We start from the raw sequence: 23143 nt of genomic DNA on the forward strand, positions 1-23143 counted from the left end.
TTGGTCCAAAGTGCGCTCTCTCCGCGACCGTATCAATGACGGGGCCGCGACCTTTTGGCCACCCTGCGGTTGCTCCTCGTGCGCTGCCCCGCCATCTCCGCCGCCGCGACGTCGTCGTAAACACACGGCCGTCCTTTTTCTCTCGTCGCGTCTCCCGTTTCGACGCAACGTGTCGTCGCGTGTCGTGACAGACGATCAGGGTTATCTTTGCTCCGTTATCACTGTAATTCCCGGATAACGCCGCTAATGGGACAACCGCGTATGACAACACCGGACAGCTGTACACGTCGTGCAAGCGTTCGACTGTCAACAGGTTGCGGGACAGATGAACCGAAACAGTCCGCGACATAGTTTATCGTCCAACATTTCGGTATGTATACTACTCGTCAGAGTAAATAAATAAGTGTTGCACGGTAGTGTCTCGATGCGACGCAACGAGAGTCGGGCCTGACGATCGTCGAAAAGCGTGGATAAGACAATCTTTCCTCGGGACCAATTGAACCCCGACACGGGGGCTGTGAACCATTCATCGAAACTTCTTAACACGTTTGCCTGCCAAGTTGAAACTCACGAAAATTGTTGCAAAGTGAAAATTATGTCTCGAGACTATCGATAATTAGATAAGTTGGCATTTGTCGTGGTATTTTAATGTCGCCAAATTCACGAATCCTAACCAGATTTATTTTAGTCCCTTAACTTAAAGTTCTGTCACCCATGCCTGGATGATGTGGCGACCAACGTGTTAAACTCTGTGCGTTTAACATTCTTTGAATATATACATTTCATCTTTGATTAGGTCATACAGTCAGTGTAAGAATTATTCGTACAGCAACCCATTTAAAATAAATGGTTCCTGTACGAATACTTACTACACTGACTGTAAGTAATGTTCACTCTTACGTCACCGTAAAGAAACATCTTTATGTTTATCATGTTCTATCGATTAGAACAATTGGATAATTTTTTAAACAAATCTTCGGTGATACGTTTGAATATCGCCGAAGACTACGATAAATATCAGATTCCCCGTGGAATGACACGCGTCAACGGATGTCCACCCGCTGGCAGTAGTAGGAGTCAGTAATTTCTGACACGGAGGAACACCTTCGAACGCAATATTGTCACTATCGAGTTTTGCCTGGGATAAATTGTTGGAATAAATAGTTATTCAAAGAATAATCTTGATGTACTAAAGGAAAAGAATGTTTTGCTTATGGAAAAAGAATATTACCTTATGGAACTTTTATAAATAATTCACATTTTAAACAGTGTCGAGTGTGTTTTGTTTCTTTTAGTTTCTTATTTTTTCCACGTTATATGTGTCAGTTCATGTACTAGTGCGTGTACACCATGTACTCCGTGTATCTTTTTCCATGTGTTTAGAATCTAATTGTATCCAGTGTAATCATTATAAGTATTACGAATCCTTTCAATAAAACTAAACATTTTTTTATTTAAGTAGTTTGAGAAGTTTGAGGAAGTTGAGGCCATTAACTTTAGTGCTGTCTGTATCACTGACTCTTTCATCCTTCGTGGATGATTTCGCCGTGATGCATCGGTGGGGGTCAACCGACTCGCGTCCCGTCACGCTCGACACGACGACGAGCAGTCTGGAACCGTGACCGTTCTCTTTCATTCTTTCACGATTTTGTCTGCGTAATTGAACGAGGGAAAGAACGCCTAATCGAGTATACACGTCCAATTGAAACGAAAGAGCAAAGATAATAAGGAGTACCAAGTATCGAATCCTCTTTCGAATATGTACTATTTTTACAGTGGGCGTAGAAAGTATTCGTACAACTGTACGATTTTTAAAACTTGATTAAAAAAAGAAGAAATTTACATTAATTTACAAGTATATAATATATGCTTAACTAGTACATAAATGAACTAAATTATTAGTTATTTCGAAGTGGGATCTTCTTTGATTCCTCTATTAGAGCCATTTTTAAAAGTACTTTACTGGAAATTTCATGTTTTCTAACTCGTACAGAGCAATAAACTAATCTGTTTACGTTACAAGCTCTACTATAAATGGTTCGTCATAAGAATCGTACAAATACTTATTGCTTCTATACTTTTACTCGCTTTTCGCATTTTTTTGTTAATTTCGCAAATTATATCAACTAGTAAATGTTGTTTGGACTATATCCATCTCAGAGACTTCCGAGAATATGTAAAATATCATTGATAATAAAAAAAGAAGTTAAGAAACTACAATTTCATGCAAAAGTCTTTTGGGAAATTGATCGGTGTACGAAATACATTCTACACCCACTGTATGTAATTTCGAATATTTTTATCTAATTTCACCGTACAATAATATCGGTAAACTAAAATGTATAAGCTAAATCAAAATTTGCACGCTTTCTTTAGCGATAGAAATGCAAAAGAATGAACCGCAAGTGGCCTAAGACTTCTCCGCGGTACTGTATATTGCATTCAATGACAGTGAACGTGTCAATCGCGAGTTTTTCTACCGCGGCCGATCGGTTTGGTTATCTTCCTTGAATTTTTCTATCTAGTTCTCACGAAACGCTAATCTCTTCCTACTCGGTCTGTGCTTTGTCGTATTTGTCTCCGACCGATCAAAGTCGAAGCGGATAACGATTAACGGGCACGATTATATAACGTACGTCCTGTATATTAATTAAATACATGCGACGAGAAGCGCGGAATGAAGTTGAGGAGCTTTGACATTCTGGCCTTGAATATACCGCAGACATTCCACGTGCAAAGATCATTGGCGCCACGAGTACGCCAGTTCAATAGCGCAAACATCAGTGACGCCAGCGTGTTTCCATAATTTTAAATTGTAGTTTTTTATTTACTCGGAATTCAACACGGTGTCGACTGCTTATTATACAGGGTGTCCCAAAACTCGGGGAGGAGCCGGAAATGGGGGGTAGCTGAGACGATTCTGAACAACAATTTCCTTTGCAAAAATGTCGGATGGAGCTTCGTTAAGGAGATATTAAGCGAAAACCCCGACCAATCAGAGCGCGCGTAGACCGTTGGAGCGGCCGCGGTAGCGAAGGCTACGCGCTAGGTCGATGCTTCGATGCACGTCGAGTCACTTGTTCGCGTGCAAGCGCGGCCACCAGCGCGCAGCCTTCGCTACAGCGGCCGCTCCAACGGTCTACGCGCGCTCTGATTGGTCGGGGTTTTCGCTTAATATCTCCTTAACGAAGCCCCATCCGACATTTTTGCAAAGGAAATTGTTGTTCAGAATCGTCTCAGCTACCCCCCATTTCCAGCTCCTCCCCGACTTTTGGGACACCTTGTATAGCATGCATGTATGCATGTATTTGTGTCACGGTGCAAATTTATCTTTGGAGATTTAAGAAATATCGAAAAGCAAGAAACGAAAGCAATGGTGTATTCGGTAGAGACAACAGTTGCGCAACTGTCGAGCGATTCTCTTAGATTAGTCGAAGCGATCAGACGAATCAAAGCAGAGAATTTAGTTTATGACTAATTTTCATATGATCCTAAAGCACCGACAGAAAAGAAAATAATCTCTCGTGTCGCAAAAACGAAATGGAACGTACGCCACTGAAGAGTTAGTATCGATTCGAACGTGCTTGGAAACTTGAAACTCCAGGTATCTTCATTGTTACACAGATGTACACGTAACCATCGCGTAACAGCGATCATGGCGTTCTTTTCTATCGTGCACATGAAGTTTCTATGCTCTTGTTTTGAACATCGCCATGGCACAAACTTTATGCAAATGTTGATTAGTTTGGTATTTCGTTGCTACCAATTTTCAATATTAATTACTGTGTAATTTCTAAATTACAAAGTATTCTATAAAATGCCATCATTCGACATCTACATTCACGCTTTCGAATATCATCCAGAATTTTTGTGAGACAGTTGGGCCTTTCGTAAATATATCCGATGAGACAAAGAAAAGACGACTAGAATACCGATTTATCTGATTTTACTAAAATCGAAATTGTAACTTTGTTTCTTGTACAACAGACAAAAACGGAATTTTCATTATAATAAATTAATTTCTTTAAATTATATTAAAATTATACCTCACATATAATTCCATATAATTCGGCCATCTTTTTAACTGCATCTCTTCTAATTATTTTATTGAAATTTCTTTAAATCGAAACAAACTAATTCCTCGTTATAATTAAAAGACTTTCATCCTTTGTTCATTATTCCTTATTGTAATCGATATACAAATTTTGCTCATTTCTAAGAAAACTTTTAACGTTATCGCTATTAAACGCATGGAAGAAGTCTCGAACGAAATCGGCGCCGATGAAACACATGACGAATGACTAATATCTAGATTCCCTGTCTCGGAAGAAAAATATTTACTTTTTCGTCGACTTAACTTATTTTATCACCGGTCATTGCGATAATCGTAATCACGTCGAAATTCTTGAAACATCGCGATTTATCAGTCACCGGCTCCACTTATTTAACCGAATAATTTGTCTTTAATAGTTGCTCGTTGTACCTTCGCCAGACGTAAGACAATATAAAATAGTTGACACTAGTCTCCCTCGAACTACTTAGTTATCAAGTAACGTCGATTAAAAATTTCATTTTTTTGCAAAACGTATCGAATGCGTCAATTGCTCTTTAAAAACATTAGCGTCAGTAACATTTGACGAAGCATTTATAAAATGGATAATTGAGTACTTTTAATATTTGTGGATAATAATTGAGTTTTCCGAATACAGAAACTTAATCTTGATTGATTGATTTTACCGGCTTCGAGGGTAGTGTTGTTTTCTTTTTTTTTTTTTTTTTTAATACTGTAACAAAGGTGGCCAAGGTGACAAGCATCTGAAGCACAGAGATGCATTTAGAATTCAAACATTATATTCAACAAAATAATTTTTGTCACATTTCCTATCGAACGATACAAAAAACAAATTCGAAGATATGATTGTTGAGTAGCGAAAGCGAAACAAAACTTTGAATGTTTGTCAACATCGTTGTATGCAAGAGAAAAAAAAGAGGCCTCACAGATTTCTTTTATTTTCGATATTCTTCTCGAAACGTTAACGATTATGTGTAATTGCTTCCAACGATTGAGGCGAACGACGTTCAAATCGCCTAATTAAGCAACACTTCTTGCTCGTAAAAATGTAAACGAAAACAATTTAGTCGGGCTGTAGAGAAACGGAATCGGGAATTCTCGGCTGGAATATTGCCTTCGCGCTTCGAGGGAGGGAACGGGGAGAAAAAAACGTTATCGTCACGTTATCATCACGTGCTAGTGTTAGCTAATAACAAGCTAGAGGATAACGAAGAAAATTGGCACGCGTCGCGCACGCGGCCACGATCTTACTCGATCGAGAAAAAAATAAAAAGGAATTCTTCCACAGTTTAGACATGCAATAAATTCTTATGTAGATAAAAGCTTCGAAAACAAACAAAAAGAGGATAAATTATAAATCGATTCAAGTAATTTTAATTTGCCCAATATTATAATCACCGATTCGAGCAATCGTATTTTATCGTATCATGCGATAAACAAATAACGAAGTTTCGAAAATGAAAGTAAATGAAAAACGTTGTTATTAACAGGTTTTAATAGGTGGATATATGTATAGGAAAGGATGTAGGAAAACAGACAATGTTTAAGAAAAGAAATTTGTTCAATAAATACGCAATGAGTTATGTATTTGAGGATAGAGTCTGGAAAGACTTTGTTAACAAAAATATATAAACCGTCGCAAAATTAAACAAACGGTAAACAATATTTCTTACACGATGCAACTTTTGTATAAGGAAATTTCAGATGCCTCACCTTGTATATTAAAGTGTAAAATGTATACTGCATGTGATATGTATACATTTTCAGTGTTTATCATTTCTTTTTATTGAATTCTCCCCTTAATGAGGAGGAAATCGTAGCGAAGTCAAGTTACAAACAATAGAAGTAATCGTCGTGTCCGGACCGTGTGGAAGTGATAAGGCTCGGTGATGGCCGGAGATTAATGGACGCATCAGCGTCTAAAATTAATCTATTTAGAATATAGACCAAGATAGATCCAGATTTTCCTCATATTTTCGCGCATGACAACATTACGCAACACAACTTCAATGCTTCCTATTCTTCAGTTACATGACGCACTCATGTCTCCAACTGTCTACCGCTTGTTCAGACTTCTTATCAATTTATCACGAATGTTACATCGCGAACGAAATCATGCAGTTACGGCCAGTCGAGGCTATTATTATCCATTAAACGTAATAATCGATGTGTCTACACATTACGAAATAAATATTTCATCTATCCCAAAGGCAACTCCAAGGCTCCCACTATTCTTACAATACTACATATGCCGTCATATAAAATACAAGTAGCAATATCAGCAAAAAATTCAAGTATGATTACTAGACGAGGATTTTTAATAAATCATCGAGGCTTAATTCTTCGTAAAGAGGTAGAAAATCATCGCGCACTTTTGAATCCATTGCTTGTGTTGATAACTGTTCAAACGCCTGCTGCCAAGTACACCACGAATCTTCGCCGACTGGACAATTTTCGTGCAGTTGATTCTCTTCCGTGGAAATTGTATGAAATATGGTAGCAAAAACATTTCAATAATTGAATCGACCTCCATTTTTCCGGCTGAGCCTGAATGATTCGAACTGCATACGTTTTCGTGATTTGCCGCCAATTCTGCATAGTCAGCTGTTCCTTCTTTCAAATACCGGAATTCACGTGACTCTGCTGGGTGTACCGAAAATGTTGGAGGTCCTTGGAAGAGGTGGTTCGGGAGGTGATTTGAAACAACTTTTTCCTTAGCGAAAATGTTGTAGGAGACTTCGTTGAGGAGATATTAACAAATAAAGCCTGGCCAATCAGAGCGCTTGTATACCGATGGAGCGGCCGTGGTAGCGAAGACTACGCGCTAAGCGACCGCGCTCATACGCTACCGCGAGCGCTCCACCAGTATACTCGCGCTCTGATTGGTCAATGTTTTCCGTTAATATCTCCTCAACGAAGCCTTGGACAACATTTTCGCTAAGGAAAAAGTTGTTTCAAATCACCTCCCGAAACACCTCTTTCAAGGTGTTACAACATTTTTGGGACACCCTGTATATTCACTTTTCACTACGATATCGATTATTTTTCCGGAGTACCAACCTATGAGAGCCATAACGCCAAAAAGTTATGGAAATCCTTTTTTGCACCACGCGCGAAATGTTAGCGCGCTGATACGCGCCTTCATTTCTACAGATCGAAACTGCCCTTACACTTTCTACATCGATTTCTAACTAATATCGGTTCCTTATATAGAGAGAGAATATTTTAAACAAAACAAAAAACGTTTTTTGAAGCGTCGAAAGTGGCGTAACACCTTAATTCGGTAATATTCGTAACAAACACTTTCGGATTATGTCTCGCCGCTTCGTGAAGATTCGGGAAAGTTCGGTGTAACTCGGGTGCCATGACATGTGCGTCTCAAAGAAGCACGAAACCGGTGTGGGTACGTTTAATTCGCGAAATTATAAAACACGTTGAAGATATCGTCGCCTAAAAGAGTCCAAATTACGTGCGATGGATTAAAACTCGAAGTGATTGTATCCGGTATTAAATAACGATACAAAACTTAATATTATTCCCTATTGCTGATTAAATGTAGCATTTCTGTAGAATCGAAGATTCTTAAATTTCATTCGGAGCACATGCCTTACGCGATTGATCTTTTAATAGACAATAAAAATATAATAAAGCATTTATCTAAATTTGCGTTGCACTTTTAAAATCGTTTACAACGTACAAATAAGCACTTACATCGTTGAGGTTTAAGAACTCGTATTCGTAGAGCACGCTATTTTAAATAAAAAAATTGTTAATCACAAAGAGCACGAGAAGGGTACTTTTCTCTCCGTGACACACATTTAACCGGTTAAATTTAAATCTCAATTATTTACGTACACGGTGTACAAAAGACTGGAGTCGATGAGTATAAATAATAGATATTTAACTCACGCGAATCAGGTGAATCCGTTTGTCTTGTGTTGTTATTGTTGCATGAACACATTTCTTATGATCTTGCGAGAATGATGAAAAGTTGACGAATGATGAAAAACTGTTGAAAGAAACTGGATGGAACATTCTACGTCAAACGCGATCGAAACACTTTTGACAATGGTAAGAAAGCGATGACCTCCAGAATGGAATATTTTCCGGATCTTCCTCGCGAATAATAGGCATTCGAGTTCACTGTCACGTAAGAATCGTTTAACCAACAAATGGCTGACGTTCCATATACGTTGAACAATTGACCCAAAATACGCATCAATTTTAGGCTAACTGACGCGCATATATACGACTATAGGAAACAGTGAAGCTTGTAGAATATACATAGAATGACAAAGCTGAGAAATAGAGGGATGAATCTAGTACAAACTACTACAAAAATGTGTATACTTGTACAAAAGGCTAAGACGATGCGAAATACCTACCTCAAAAAACGACCTACCTTGTTTACTTTATGTGAATGTCGGTATTTCACACCAACGGTATAATTGCCGTTAGGAAAGGCGAAATGAGCTCGATGCTATTCACGCACTCACATGTACGTATGCCGGCAAATCTCCGGTACTGACTAGTGTTTTTGCAAGACCAGTTCTTTCCAGAAGGTACCACCAGAGGTGAGTAGGGAAATCGCCGAAGAGCGTGCCAAACCCGTGTCGAATTATTCTAGCTTCAACCTAGCGCCTCTGGCGGTCAAATCCTGAATCGATACACGCAATTTGGGCAAGCGCCGGCAAACGCATGGTACAACACAAAGACATTATTGTATAAAAAGCAGTGATGGGCAAAACCCTAGGCTTCGAATAAATCTGAAGTTTGCCGACATGTTTGTCTCATTTCCTCTTTTGTACATTTTCCAAAGAAGGAAACGAGACAAACATATCAGCAAACTTTAGATTTATTCGAAGCCTAGGGTTTTGCCCATCATTGATAAAAAGAGCCAAAGAGAACAACTTTTCTTACGTACATGCCTACACACGCACACACTAGTATAATGAATGTTTTCTTTAGTAAAATATTGCTTTATAATGAATGTATAATTAACGAAACATTTTATAACGATTTAATAAAATAGGGATTGCAGCAATGGACCATAAAGTACACTCACAGAGGCGAAACTCAAACGTTTTTAAGATCCTAATACCATGGGCAAAAAATTCCGCGCCCTAAAAAGTATCGTCGTAAATTAGATTTATCGTAAAAGTTTGTGTCTATGGGGAAGAAATTATGTATAACGAATAATGAAATAAATAATAGCATTCTATATCTATAAATACACTTATAAATACACTTTCTCTCTTCGTTTGAATCACAGAAACCAATGATTCATATTTATTTATTTCGATTCATGTTCGCCAAATGAAAGCAATATAGTATTTTATTACATTTTAATGAATTTTAAATTATCCATTCAATACAGGAATGAATCTAGCATGAAAACAAGAAGTTCCAGTTTTACCTCCAAAGTGATTCTAATGTTTTTAATTTTTAAGATGTAAATGGAGGTGAAGTTTGAGGTATACCTCTCCAATAAACTGTTAACAAATTTATCTTCACTGCTTAATTTTTTTTATTTCACTATTAATTGAAAACATTGATACTCATTGATACTTTCGCATTTCCTATCTTTTTCACATATTTCCTTGTTGATTTTGCAAATTTGGGTGCCATTTTTTAACATTCCATGTAGATCATAATGAAAAAAAAAATCCAGATTTTATAGTAGTACCTAGGGGATAAATTCAAATTCTACCAATGACATTTCGTATCTCTATTATGGCACGTGTGTAACCTCCTTGAAGCTTGAAGCATGAGCAGTTTACTACGCGAAGAACGTGACAATTGTCATCGTAAGAACGTAATTTATCGAGCACAACAATTAGGATTTAAATTTATTTAAAATATAATCGGTTTAATATGAAAATATAATCGGTGTTTTCTTTCTAAATGTTTATGTAATTTTCACATAAAAATGAATATTATATGCGCTATATGTAAAGATCATTTGGTACAATCAGATGAAATTTTTCATACCCAATGTGCACACGTATTTCATTTTCAATGTTTGACACAGTGGCTCGAAAGGTAAACAAATTTTGACAAATAATTCTCTTAAAGTATTCTCTTAATGTACATGCTCCAAAATGTCTGTTTGCAAATGTTTAATTGATTTTTGCTTAGAACAATAACTATACTAATAATGTGTTCTAATTTCAGATCAAGCAGCTGCCCACAATGCAGAGATGAGGTGACACAAAGCAAAATATATAGACTTTATTTTACATTTTCAAATAATGAGCCTGCCGAACCTCAAACTTGCTCTACAAAAGAAAGAATAGATACTTTAAAGTTTAAAATCCTGCTGAAAGAGAAAGACATTCAGTATTATACTTCGAAAACTATTACTTTGGAGAAACAGAATGCTGGTCTTAAACAAGAGGTTCGAAAAGTAGAAAGCGAGATTAGTAAACAAAATTCAATAATATATGAACTAAGAGAGGAAATGAAGTATTGTGATGAACTAAAAAAAGAAATTGCTCACCTAAAAAGTAAAATTGAAGACCTCGAACCGTACGTAATTTTTACATACACAATTATTACGTATCTTTTTTATTTATTAATTTTCGATTTTAGGATAGAAACATTATTACGTGGACCTCTCTGCAATGTTAATAAGATGATTGAAAATACTAAAGATCCTGAAGTACTCACTAAATATATTTCTGTTATGAAGAAGTAAGTAATATCTAAAGAGATGCTTTAGAAAATAATAATCACACTAATATTCTTATTTATATTATTTATAGAGAGTTAATTGCAAGTTTTGAAAAACGTAAAGATTTACGCACAATTGTTAAGAGGCTTCGAAGAGAACTTGCTAATGTTAATACAAAGTATAGTTCTATGTCTGTGAAAGAGCAATCGAATCAAATGTAAGATACGAAACTGTTTATATACTAAAAGTGAGGTATGATTTATCAAGTCGTTTTTACAGGGAATTAGAAGAAAAACTAGCATTTGCAGAAAGCAAATGTATGTCTTTACAAAAACGAGTTGATGAATTAGAGGAAGTACTCGGTCTTAACGAAAAATGTAGCAATGTATCAGAACATCGAAATCCGGTGGTTTCTAATAAATCTGATGAACATAGTCCAGTTGAAAAGATGTCAAAAGAAGAAAAAATTAATCAAGAAACATTAAGGAAAACTCTTACACCCACTAAGCGAAAAATGGAACAGGTTTGTAATTGCAGTTAGTTTAAAAACGTAACTTAATATGTATAAAAATTTAATTATACTCATACTCAATTTATAGATACCTATATGCAGTACAAAAAATACCAAAGACAATCTATCCAATTTTGAATCGAGCAATGATTCCATTGAGTCGAGTCTTCTGAATTATAGTTCATCCAGTAGTTCATTATCCATGCCTAAAAAATCCAGATCATCCAGTGACAATATGAATACTTCAAGCAGAAATGATAACACCAAATTAAAAACGTATTCTATACCAAAGAAAAGAAGGGAGAACATTACAAGAAAGACAACATCTTTTATAGAAAACAAACAAAATAAGAATATAATTGATTTAACATAAAAAGTTCCTACAAACATTATATGCTTACTTTTTTTTATTTTTTTATTATTTACGATTCAGATATATATACACTATATTCTGTAATCAATCAACCATGAGCAAAGTTGTGTTCAAATAATAATTAATAATTGCAAATCAATTATTTATCTTCTTTTGATATTTGAAATTTGTATGTAGATAAGAATTTTGTCTTTCTCTGTTTACAATAATTATGCCTGTGTTTTTTCGATAAATAAAATATTCTACTTTCGTATATTAGAGTAATTCATTTTATTCCACATGATCATGTAACAGAAAATGAGGTTTGATTCAATTAAATAAGAGGAAATTCAAATTTCCCGCGGGGATATGGTGTCGCCGTCTAGCGGTGAATATACGAACTATTTTCGGAGTACGATCAGCGCCTCTATCGGGAAAACGCTCAAGTTTGTCGTGGAATAGTTCCCACTGTCAACGCTAGATGGGGCCATTCGTTTGTTTTAATTAAAAAATAAAGAATTGAGGGTTAAAAATTGGTTTCCATTCAAATTTTAACATTACGAAGCTTGTTCACCTATTTGTTATTGGATATAATAAAAAAAAACTTGGACGTAACAAATGGCTTCATCTAGCGTTGACAGTGGGAACTATTCCACGACAAACTTGGACGTTTTCCTGATAGAGGCGCTGATCAAACTCCGAAAATAGTTCGTATGTTCACCGCTAGATGGCTATTCATTTGACCGAAAATACCGGGAAACTAGTGGATAGTTTAAAAATTGTAAGCATCGCGCTACTTACCTTCTATTTGAAAAGTTATGATGAGATATGAAATTGTTATACTCGAAATAATTAAAATAAAAAAAAAAGAGATACAGATCATTTTATTTATCCTTTTTTTAAACGTTTTAATATATATAATCGTAATTTATGTTTAGTATTTCCTATTTTCCTGTTATAAAATAAATGATACACCTGTACAGCAATACAATTTTTTTTTAATTCTTTATATTTATAGCTTACAATTATAATTTACGAAAGCTGTTACTATGAGGATATCGATTATGATATTTTGTTTACAAATGGTCGGCGTTCGTTCACGTCTTTCTTATCATAAAAATGTCAACCCGCATGGAATATATAATTTCACCATGGGAAGCCGAATCGTACATACAAACTTTACAAATTTCCGAACTTCAAGATGTAGGAACGAAAGGGTAAATTTCTTACAGGCACCGATAATTTATCATATAAATTATGTTTAACGTGTACTACATAAATATCCGTATCATTTTCAGTTGGCTCGAATTTCACAAAAGACTGATGTTATTAAATCAACAAAGCGTTTTAGAGATTAACGCTTTGCGGGAAGAAACTATTAAGGAACTGTTTGTTTCTTTTAAAAAGGTAAACAAATATTTATCCTTGTGTTGCACAATAACCATTACCCTGGTATCAATTTTATTTTTTAGATATCGATTCTTGTATACGAAGCTATCCAAATTGATATATGGAAGCATAAAGTATTTCCATTACTAGTAGAAATAAATGCAGAACCGAAAAATACGTTCATGCTTTTCACAATATTTTACCATGAAAATATAGCCGTCTCTTTATTGGAAAATGTATTGTTTCATTGCGAAAGTGCCGAAACTATCGACGATTTAGTTATCGATCTTGTCGATTACTCGGTTAGATGTGTTTCTAAGCTTCTGGATATACAGGACGTTGAAATTTATGAAAATATAAAAAATCCCAAGTGAGCGATCGTTAGATATATATCTATATAATATATTATTGTCGATTTATTTTAGTCACTAATATGTAGTACGTATTGTATATTAATTAATATATAGTAGAATAATCTACTATAATAAGTAAGTAATAAGTAATCTACTAATATACTAATCTATTCATTATTTATTACTAGTTCGTGCCTCGAAGAAATATTAGAAAAAAAGAAGGAACTCGAGTTTGACATCGGCATGCGTTGCATATCGATTCTCCGTTATTTAGCAGAATTCTCAGATAGTTTGCCAATTTGTGTATTGTCCCGAATGTTGAGCACGCACGATGTACCCTATCTTCTCGTTCAACTTATCGAAAGCCATCCGTGGACGAGGGAAAATGAAGAAGGTAATTCTGCAACAGAGTGTTCCAGGTGTTATAAGCTTATTAGATTTCTTAGAAACTAATGGAAGATCGATTCAAATAAAATTATTGTTATCGAGGTGAAAGTATGATATACAACGGCGGCTGGAAAAAACTAAAGTCGAGCGAAGAAGGAAAAATTTCTAAAATAGAAGGGCAAGTTTGGTTTGGTTTACGAGAGTTATTACTAAATCCAAAGTGTGCACCATATTACGAAATTACCGAGCACAGAATATCTCAACTGTTGAAGGTATTACATATTGTAAATAGATATGTAACTAACGAATAAAAGTAATTTATTATTCGCATCAGTTACAGAAATATTTAGACGAAAGTGTATTAGACCAAATTTCTCCTCTGATAGAATTGAAAAGATGGCTAAGTTATTTGAGTGTGTCATCGTCTCGAATTAAGGCACCGCGAGCAGTAAACGTGGAACTTATACCACAGGTTCGAAATTATCAATTGAAATGATCGATTCCGATGATGGTACGAAACTCATTTAAACATTTTCGTTAGATAAAAACATCGATAATGGAGAAGTATCATAAAAAATGGAAAAAATTGGCGAAGCATCAATCAAAATTCATATACACAACAGATGCGGAAGACGTTAGGAATGCAGCGCAAATTATAAGCGATGCATACGACTTGGATAAATTAGACTGTATCGATGTCAAAGAATGCTTTCTATGTCAGGAGGTGGCAAACAAACGTTGTTCTAAATGCAAAAGTGCTTGGTATTGTGGAAGGTACTTCTTTTAATATTATTATGAAAAGAAAATATCTACTCTAACTAAACAATGATTAATATAATTATAGAGAATGTCAAGTAAAGGATTGGGAAAAACATAAAGTGATCTGTGAAAAAATAATTAAAGGTGCAGACGACAAAGAAAAGTGATTTCAAAAGTATCCATTATCATTTTTAATTTGCAATGAAGAAGAAATATAATATAATAGCTTTCGACTATTTATCAATGAATTTTAGTTAATTTTATTAAGTATACATAAGGATTAAATAAACTACACGTAGGAAATTATGTAGAATGTTTTATTAAAAGGTCTTAGTGTACAGAACTTTGTTTGACGTGTTCCATTACCACATCTTTCGCAGGCGTATCCTCCCCAAAGTCCTAAAATTGGAACGTACCACTTAATGAAAAAGAAATTTTGTAAAAATAAAGTATAAAAATTATACCATATAAATCAGAAAGGCATTAATTGCAGCACTATTTATTAATTTTACGGGTATTCTCAGAAGAGGGAGCCTATATAGTTTCATCATATAGTATTGTTGAATTTATTATTATGATTTCAAACTAGAATTATAATAAACAACTCATACCTTAATGACAACACAGGAGCACCCGACAACTTTTCGAGCTTTACCAGCACTATCAATTTTACAAAGACCAGACCATTCGCCCAATTTCTTATTATTATCTACCCTAATCAACGGAATTTGATGTTCATTGCATAATGCTTGAACCAGTTTTTTGTACATAGGTTCGTCACAATTCTCAGCTAAGATACAGAGCATAGCTTGTCTCCTGGAACACAACAGACAATATGCATATATAAACATTATGTACTATGCTTTATGCATAAAATAATAGCCATTCTGCACATCAGAAAAGGTTACAGACATCATTATTTATTGAATTTGTGTAACGGGTATTCTCAGAAGAGGGAACCTGGTACATCTCATCATATAATACGAAAAACTGTTTAGACGACTAATGAAAATGAATCGTTCAATAAAACTTACTTGTCTAAAGCTTTGGCTGCTTCGTGAAGGCCATGTACAACACCGTCGTGAATAAGAGCATTTTTAAGAACTTCTTGCAGGGCTGTGTTTATGTCCATTGCACCTCCTGCTGTCATCGCAGAAGGGACATCATCGCTAAGAAAAAACAATAAACAATTCCATTCACTTAATTGCTCGTAACATGTTCCTGACATGCACAATTTAAGGTTATATGCCGATTTAGTATACATCAATATTTTTTACTTTTAAGAATTTTTACAATAAACAGGTACAATGCATAACTCTAATCACCTACGTTTTTCATTAAAAAATCTTGCTTAACGATTCGAAGAATGTGTTGTTAATAATTATAAAAAAAGACACACTTACTTTTCTACGTCTGACATGTTTCTGATGGAATGGGGAGCTGAAATAATCAGAGAACGTTAATGATTATGCCGTCTGGCTTACATTCTGAAGCTTTTTACGTAAAAATCATGCCGATGGCACTACAATAATCCGATATCTAGCGCATCGCTTCGCAGCGTGCTTCCATTTACCTTTTCTTACGATGAAAGAGAAATGGCGCTCATTTGACCACGCGGTACATTGGTTATTCTGTGCCGCTTTTGATTGGTTCCTTCCATGGATTTAGGTCCATGGTTCCCTCTTTCACGCAAGGCGGCATCTGGACAGTGATGGGCAAAACCCTAGGCACGGCACGGCACGGACATAGGTGTAAATTCCGTGATAAATACAAACGAAGTTTTAATAAAACATACTTTACATATAATTAAATAAAATGATATTCACATCTCAACATAACTTTTCAAAAAGGAAGTAGACTTCTTTTTTAAACTTTTAAATGTTTACAGTATTCCTTGCGAGTTCCCGGTATTTTCTCTCAAATAAATAGCCATCTAGTGCTGAACATATCGAACTATTTATTTATTTTTATTTTTATTTAACTTTAATATAGTGATAGTCCTTTACGGACTGTTCCCACTTTTACGTTTTTGCATTCTTTTACAATATTTCTTTCATATCGAACTATTCACGAAGTTTGGCAGCGCCTCTATCAAGAAAACGTCCAAGTTTGTATTCGAATAGTTCTTATTTGTACAGCTAGATGGCACCGTTAGTATCTTTTTACCGACATATAGTACACATTTATAATAATCACGAATTCTATTTTATTACATTTATAGTTATAAACTTGAAGTTATACTACAGCTATCGCAATAACAAAATTACCTAAGGAGAACGTTTCTTTTTTTTTTATACCATTAGAGGCACTGATAAAACTTCGAAAATGGTTTGGTACGTTTACCGCAAGGCGACGACACCAATTTCTCGCGGGAATTCTGAATTTCTTTTTACTTGATATGAACAACATTAATACTTAGATTTTTCCAAGGAACTTTTATTCTTACTCCTTCCTAAAGTATATATTAGACTCCCCAATGATCATCGAATAAAACAGATTGTTTAAAAACTGTACATCGTAATATCGAACAAAATACATAAATACAACTTTCACGGAGAATGTCTGCGAAGACAACGTTATCGCTCATATCGTACCTGCTCAAACGTCGTAGCATATTTACAACAGTTTCTGTCTTATAAATAAACGTATAACGATATCTTAAGTAATACATTAAACTTATTCTACGCTCAAGGTGCTATGCTAGTGTGACAGCTTTAAAAAAAAATCGAATCCTTTTGTACTTTTTTTGGAGTGTGACGCCTTAAAAGCACGATTCCAACGTATTTTTGATACAGTCGAAAAATGAACAGAGCTAGGAAATATTAGGCCTGCAGAAAACTCGGATGTTTCGAGTTGCTCGCGAGCCGGGTCGAGCTGAGACCCAGTTCTCGATCCGAGTCGAATACTCGGAAGAAACGAGCAGCTCGAAGGAACCGAGTAGCTCGGACAGAAGCGAGCGGCTGGAAAGAACCGAGTAGCTCGGACAGAAGCGAGTTGCTCGAAAGAATCGAGTAAAGGTCGATTCAAATGTATACGAAAACACTTGGATATCGGAGGTTTCGGTATCACAAGATAATTTTTCAATGAAACCAACGAGACTATCGTCCAAGTGTTTGTATAATTTCGATACGCAGTGTGGTGTCGTTATCGATCGCAGTTAGTTTGCGATTCGCAGTTTACGCTATTTACGCAGGATGGCAGGAACGAAGACCTCACATTGTCAAGTACGAAAGATAATCAGTTCCTTATGTTACGTAGGCGGAGAATATCGGTGATAAGGCCAACAATAATGTGGCGGAGGTGGCGGAGGCGGCGGTCCCTGTGGGGTTACAGTTGGATGCTGCGAACCTGGGGGTGCTGTCGGATACAGGTGATGAGTGTGACGCGAATGGTGAGGGTGACAATTTGCACCTGTACCTCGGGACGACGGGGACGTTTCCAACGTGACGCCAGCTTGGGCCTGGCAGGCCATCATCAGTCCATGAAAATCGAACTTGTAAGCATAGCGTTTCCCGTGTACTTTCGTCATGATGTTCTTGTCGTAGTAATACCTGCAAATGTGAAACGTTTCTTTCTTCTAAAAGATGTCTTCTAGGACATCCGGCTGCATCTATCATAATTTTTACTATTTTTGTAGGTAGAGATTACTCGAGCTTTATCGAAGCATAGACTGGATAAGTGCGAGGCAGGATTGACTGGATAAGTGCAAGGCAGGATTAACTGGATAAATGCAAGATGACTATCCCCACCACTGAGGATGCTATTGTCTCACCGATACGTTTCTGCCGACCTCTTTCTCTTTCACTCTCTGTCCTTTTCTACGTTCGATAACTGCAACGTTTGAGTCCCGATTTTCTTGCACTGATTCAGTCTTTATTCTATGCATATTGGAATAGACAAAACTGCTCCAAATGGCCGTTTAAGAAAAAAAAAAAAAATGTAAATTCCACAAAATACTAAAATTCTTAAATCCTTAGCCAAGTGGAAAGCACTCATCCATCGTGAAACGTAATCCATAAATAAAGGTTTGCCAATTACCGATGTAATGCAGCTGGCAATTCGGTTACCTGAGTGCTCGCGACAGTTTGTCGTAGTTCATGTTCGGTTTGCTCTTCCGTTCGCCCCATCTGCGCGCGACCTCGTCGGGATCGGTAAGTTTGAACTCCCCGTTGGAGCCCTCCCACGCGATGCAGGAGGAATTCGACGAATCCGAGAGCAGCTCCAGGAGGAATTGCCAGAGTTGAACCTGTCCGCCCCCGACCGCCCCGGAACCACCGGCTCCAGCTGTCGATCCAATCAGCGAGCAAGTCCGTTGTAGGAGGCTGAACCTCTCTGGGGACAAGAAGCGGAAGTACGCATGCACCGACTCTTGCTCGACGTGGCTCGGGACGAAGTCGATTCGCCGAGGAGAGCAATGGTTGGCGATCCATCCGTCACCCGTTACCATCTCGACCTGTAATTTTCACCTCTCGCCACGATTTCTTTCGGATTATCCGATCGAGTAACCCGTACTCAACGTGGGATTATTTGTAACCAATTTGTAACCGGTACTACTAAAAGACAAATTGGAACTATTAATGAATTTCTAATAATCGCCGCCTCCCGAAGAAATACAAGTTTTACCGCGATCGCGGAGCTTTAGGAAACTTCATCGATCGTTTAAAATATTTCACGGTCCATTCTTTACCATTTTACCCTCAGACTTTTTCACATAGAAAGGATCAATCTTTGAAAAGAAATAATTCAACTATCCATTGCACGTGCATAATTGCACTTATAAAATAAAAACATGGCCCCGCAAATATAGTACACTTTCAACCATTCATCTTTTCCCTTTGACATTTTTCTTTAAATGTACCTGTTCTTTAAATGTATGAAGTTATAGCTTGTTACGCTTACTTGGCCCACCCTGTATACTCTTTCACGAAACAAAAATCGACGCAATAACAGTAAATACCGTTATAAAGGATGGCAGCTGCCGAAGGGTGGAATCTGGTGTCCTGCTGAAGATGCAGCGGATGCGTTTGAATCCTCCACATTACGTGTCGAACGATTTCGTCATCCTAATCCTTCACCGCGTGAACGACGGTGCTTGACAGGCCCATTGTTAATCGTTCTACAAACCCAAGCCACGTGTACAACATATACGTATCTATCGTTTCACTTTCGAGTCGTTATTGTCTCTCGTCGTCCATCAACACTTTGCATTTGACGTTTATTTCCAATCCGGTATTCATTATGGACTTAGCGATCTCTTAAACGAAGAGTCCCTTTTCAATTTTTCCGCAATCCAATGATTGTTTTTAATCGCTAAATGTCTTTGATTTTTTCAACGTATTCATTTTTAATTTTCCAGAAATTAGACGCTTACTTCCAACCGCAACCACATAATATTTATGGTCAATTTTAAAATCATTATATAGGAGCGACTTAAAAAGAATGCCATAACAACAGTTCTAGATTTTGTTTTAAAGAAAGAGCTCCTTTTTTAATTTTACAGCAGTCTGTTGGTTGTTTCCAGTCGATTATTTGTTACGAATTTTAATGACATCTTCTGGACATATTTTGCAAAAGGATCTGTATTGACGGTACTTGATTCTTAAACAAAGGTGGCTATAAAAAATAACATTTTCATTTTACGTAAGAAAAATTATATTTACGCAATGTGCTAGTTTAAATCTACGTCGATTTTCGCGCTAGTAACGAGTCATTAGCTAACATCGTACATCGTCGATAAATCTCAGGGTAGTTACTAAAGTTTACGTGAATGTCGCAATTTTAAAATTCAGTTTCATTTATCGAATCTCGAACGGTACGAAGTACGCAAGAAATATTTGTTTACATCCAAACGAAAAATCAGGACCGAAGTGGTTCTTACTCAAATTACGGATTGCAATGTTTAGAAGGATTTTGGTGTCGAGGATGATTTATCGTGTAATGCTTCCCCGTCCGATTGAATAGAATGTTTCGATAGATAATCGAGAGAAGACGATTCAACGACGAAAGAACATGTCACGTGTTTACAAGATTGAAATCCCACGCACGCACAAATCTGCACACGCGTGATCACCTATGTCGATAGAGTTCGGACACGCGCGGAATAAAACGTACCGTTCGGTGGACAGGGAGTAACTGAGCGACCTTTGCCCCCGGTGATTTCAGCCCTTATCGCCTCCCACTCCAACCCCCGTGAACGGAATACCTTTGCACCTCGATACGGCATGCGGCTGTGTACACCTCTCAGTGCTACCCCCATTGCCACGAGGGCCAATGCCAGCTTACACATTCGAGTCAACATTCAAGTTTATACAGTTTCTAAAGCGTTCCGACTCTCAGCCTTTTTATATTCCTTTATATTCCTCTTCATCCTCGAGCCAAGAGGTAGGCGCTTGTTTCTTCGCGCCAACAATGAGCAGAATTTTTCCTTGGAACAAACAGAAATTTAGCTGTTTCGTAGAGTAAACGTCGCGAGTTAATTATTATTGCGCAGGATGTAAACAGAGCTCGGTAAAATTGTTGTCTAAATAAGAATGTCGAGTATCGAATGAAAGATTAAATATTTTTGTTTATTACTCGTCGAATAAAGGTACTCAGTTTCGTATTTAATAAATTTTAGTCGTTGAAGACGGGTTTCAACTGAAATGATCATTTAATTCTATTTGTAATTGTTAAATATCTTCGTGGATAGGAAAAATAGACGACTGCTCGTGTTGGCTTCTACAGAGCGAGTGTTTATTACGTGCTCGCACATAAAGAAAAAGAAAAAAAAGTGTCTCCTTCGCACGCTTAGCGTATGTGCCTATAGTGGTGCATTTGCTTATATCTAAATTTACTTATGTTCTAACAATAATCAATTTTCTGTTGGAATTAAATTCAATTGCCATGTAAAAGTTGGGAGCAGTTATCATTTATAATTGTCAATTACCAAACATTAACAAACTTTAATACACTTACACTGACTGTATTTATGATACATAAATATTCGTAGCCTCTGTGTTTATAGGACTTGTCTAAGTTAAACGATAGGTTTGACGTTTCCAAATCAATTTTTCATTATACAGTCCGGGGTATATACATGTGTAATATATATCCATGTACATATTTATAACGAAACATTTATGTGAAAACATCGATTCTTTAATTTAGACAAACTCTAACCCTTTATTTATTGAATTAAGTTTTTAAAAAGTTTTTAAATCTGGGCGTGTGTCGTGGTCTTGTATCGACAATTAGAAACGAATTTCAAAGAAGTGGACTTGAAAGTCGCAATAGGTTTCAAAGCGTTTAATTAATACAGTAGCATGAGAAAATTGACGGGACTTACAAGTACCGCCAGTAAATAAGGGGTTAATAGACGTAAAGGGTACGAATATTTAAGAGACCAACTGAAAACAAAAACTTTGCCTCGATAAAATATGTTGAATTATATACGTATACATTTGCGTTAAGCAAAAATGAATCTGGCAGATCTGGTAGATTCATTTTTGCTTAACGCAAATGTATACGTATATAATTCAACATATTTTATCGAGGCAAAGTTTTTGTTACTAATAAAAGATATAACTTAACATCCGCAAGGGGGTTAATTGATAAAAACTTTGTACGTTTCATATGCATTCGTTCGTATTTACAGTTGGTCTCTTAAATATACGTACCCTTTACGTCTATTAACCCCTTATTTACTGGCAGGACTTGTAAGTCCCGTCAATTTTCTCATGCTACTGTATTAATTAAACGCTTTGAAGAACTGCCCTTTCTGTCTGTTAACCTTTAACAGTTAAAGTATCGGACTGACGCCACCAGGTCTGAGGATCCTTGCCTGTTTGGCGTCGAAGGCCAGGCCAATGAACAGAGCGCAGACAGAATTTTCTTTTCTTTAAGTGGACGTTAGACTTTTTCTCTTTAGCGTAGGCCTGAGCTTTTAGTTAGTTCTCGTTCGTTCTCTAAACGATCGACACGTCCTTCCAAGCCGTCGAATAAAGTAGACGTTCGAAATAAAAGTAATAGATTGTTATTAATTCCACCCATTTTCAAACAAATGAGCCTGAAAATAAAATTCTTTTCTTCAAACGAGCCTCCCAAAATCTATTTCGTGTCGACACCCACGAGGTATACAATGTACATATGAGAGGTCACGACGTAGAACGATAGAGTAATAGACGACGTATCGCGTAAAGCCTCGCGCGAAGCACGCGACGTGAAAGCTTGGGACGCGGCGCGAAATGGTCCGCGGGACAGGGTGACGCGTAAAATTATCCCGCATACGGTAGAGATTCGGGGGATGTTTCGCGCTCATCAAGAAAACAATATAGCCGCACCCCGTGGCGAGCTTACCACCCCCAGCCCGTTAGAGTTTGCCGTTCCCCCGTTCCTCTCCCGTTACGGAGGGTGGTGGTGGTTGGAAGCGGTCGCTGCAAGGCCGTAACCCCCGATGCCACCACCTTTCCGCCGCCCTAAACACTCGATGGTTTATTCATGAGGGCTCTCTCACCGCGATAACACTGATTCGTTTAATAAACGGCCGCTGCCGGCGCGGAGTGGGCCCCCAAGAGCACCGACAACGTTATTCAAACGGACAATATATCTCCGAGGCTTACGGCTGCCAAGACTTACGCTCTTCTCTGCTTTGCGCTTCGACGAAAGGCGA

The 23143-nt window shown here is 36.9% G+C and overlaps 5 protein-coding genes across 6 annotated transcripts in view; 2 read left to right on the forward strand and 3 right to left on the reverse strand.

Annotated features, from left to right (window-relative positions):
* Nucleotides 1–8288, reverse strand: part of LOC128885375 (uncharacterized) — a 17285-nt gene extending 8997 nt beyond the window's left edge. Inside the window, exon 1 of the mRNA XM_054139390.1 lies at nt 7982–8288. Coding sequence (XP_053995365.1) covers nt 7982–8107 — 126 coding nt within the window. The 5' untranslated portion in view covers nt 8108–8288. The remainder of the gene's footprint in view (nt 1–7981) is intronic.
* Nucleotides 8289–9524: 1236 nt separating this feature from the next.
* Nucleotides 9525–11882, forward strand: LOC128885379 (E3 ubiquitin-protein ligase TRAIP-like). Its single transcript, XM_054139398.1, has 6 exons — nt 9525–10114; nt 10247–10600; nt 10664–10765; nt 10837–10962; nt 11025–11268; nt 11345–11882. Exons 1-6 carry the CDS (start codon nt 10002–10004, stop codon nt 11627–11629), a joined length of 1224 nt encoding a protein of 407 aa, XP_053995373.1. The 5' UTR covers nt 9525–10001; the 3' UTR covers nt 11630–11882.
* Nucleotides 11883–12013: 131 nt separating this feature from the next.
* On the forward strand, nt 12014–14818 carry LOC128885378 (zinc finger MYND domain-containing protein 10). The gene is made up of 9 exons (XM_054139397.1): nt 12014–12540; nt 12627–12825; nt 12907–13015; nt 13081–13367; nt 13539–13744; nt 13840–14009; nt 14072–14209; nt 14279–14511; nt 14582–14818. The coding sequence occupies exons 2-9, from the start codon at nt 12728–12730 to the stop codon at nt 14661–14663; spliced, it is 1323 nt and encodes a 440-aa protein (XP_053995372.1). The 5' UTR covers nt 12014–12540; nt 12627–12727; the 3' UTR covers nt 14664–14818.
* On the reverse strand, nt 14800–16178 carry LOC128885389 (40S ribosomal protein S12). 2 transcript variants are annotated; one of them, XM_054139411.1, is made up of 5 exons: nt 16070–16178; nt 15900–15936; nt 15531–15665; nt 15108–15312; nt 14800–14895 (listed from the first exon to the last, which is right to left on the reverse strand). In XM_054139411.1, the coding sequence occupies exons 2-5, from the start codon at nt 15914–15916 to the stop codon at nt 14827–14829; spliced, it is 426 nt and encodes a 141-aa protein (XP_053995386.1). In that variant the 5' UTR covers nt 15917–15936; nt 16070–16178; the 3' UTR covers nt 14800–14826. The 2 variants fall into 2 exon arrangements, with proteins under 2 accessions (XP_053995386.1, XP_053995385.1); XM_054139410.1 differs by lacking the exon at nt 16070–16178 and having other exon boundaries at nt 15900–16061.
* A 797-nt stretch (nt 16179–16975) lies between these two features.
* Nucleotides 16976–19820, reverse strand: LOC128885384 (transcriptional regulator ERG homolog). The gene is made up of 4 exons (XM_054139402.1): nt 19454–19820; nt 18564–18828; nt 17914–18047; nt 16976–17853 (listed from the first exon to the last, which is right to left on the reverse strand). Exons 1-4 carry the CDS (start codon nt 19533–19535, stop codon nt 17747–17749), a joined length of 588 nt encoding a protein of 195 aa, XP_053995377.1. The 5' UTR covers nt 19536–19820; the 3' UTR covers nt 16976–17746.
* Between the last annotated feature and the right edge of the window lie 3323 nt (nt 19821–23143).

The sequence above is a fragment of the Hylaeus anthracinus genome, unplaced genomic scaffold (genome assembly GCF_026225885.1).
Source record: "Hylaeus anthracinus isolate JK02 unplaced genomic scaffold, UHH_iyHylAnth1.0_haploid 11981, whole genome shotgun sequence".
NCBI classification, from domain to species: domain Eukaryota; kingdom Metazoa; phylum Arthropoda; class Insecta; order Hymenoptera; family Colletidae; genus Hylaeus; species Hylaeus anthracinus.

Coding starts and splice junctions, on each gene's coding strand:
- LOC128885378 (XM_054139397.1), top strand. CDS start 12,728: ATGTCAACCCGCATGGAATATATAATTTCACCATGGGAAGCCGAATCG. Junction 13,745..13,839: donor GACGAGGGAAAATGAAGAAG/GTAATTCTGCAA, acceptor ATTGTTATCGAG/GTGAAAGTATGATATACAAC. Junction 14,210..14,278: donor ACGTGGAACTTATACCACAG/GTTCGAAATTAT, acceptor CATTTTCGTTAG/ATAAAAACATCGATAATGGA.
- LOC128885379 (XM_054139398.1), top strand. CDS start 10,002: ATGAATATTATATGCGCTATATGTAAAGATCATTTGGTACAATCAGAT. Junction 10,115..10,246: donor TTGACACAGTGGCTCGAAAG/GTAAACAAATTT, acceptor TTCTAATTTCAG/ATCAAGCAGCTGCCCACAAT. Junction 11,269..11,344: donor CTAAGCGAAAAATGGAACAG/GTTTGTAATTGC, acceptor CTCAATTTATAG/ATACCTATATGCAGTACAAA.
- LOC128885389 (XM_054139411.1), bottom strand. Junction 15,313..15,530: donor GCAGCCAAAGCTTTAGACAA/GTAAGTTTTATT, acceptor GTTGTGTTCCAG/GAGACAAGCTATGCTCTGTA. Junction 14,896..15,107: donor GCTCCTGTGTTGTCATTAAG/GTATGAGTTGTT, acceptor TTCCAATTTTAG/GACTTTGGGGAGGATACGCC.
- LOC128885384 (XM_054139402.1), bottom strand. CDS start 19,535: ATGTGGAGGATTCAAACGCATCCGCTGCATCTTCAGCAGGACACCAGA. Junction 18,829..19,453: donor AGCTGCCATCCTTTATAACG/GTATTTACTGTT, acceptor TCTTGTCCCCAG/AGAGGTTCAGCCTCCTACAA. Junction 17,854..17,913: donor AACGTCCCCGTCGTCCCGAG/GTACAGGTGCAA, acceptor TGTATCCGACAG/CACCCCCAGGTTCGCAGCAT.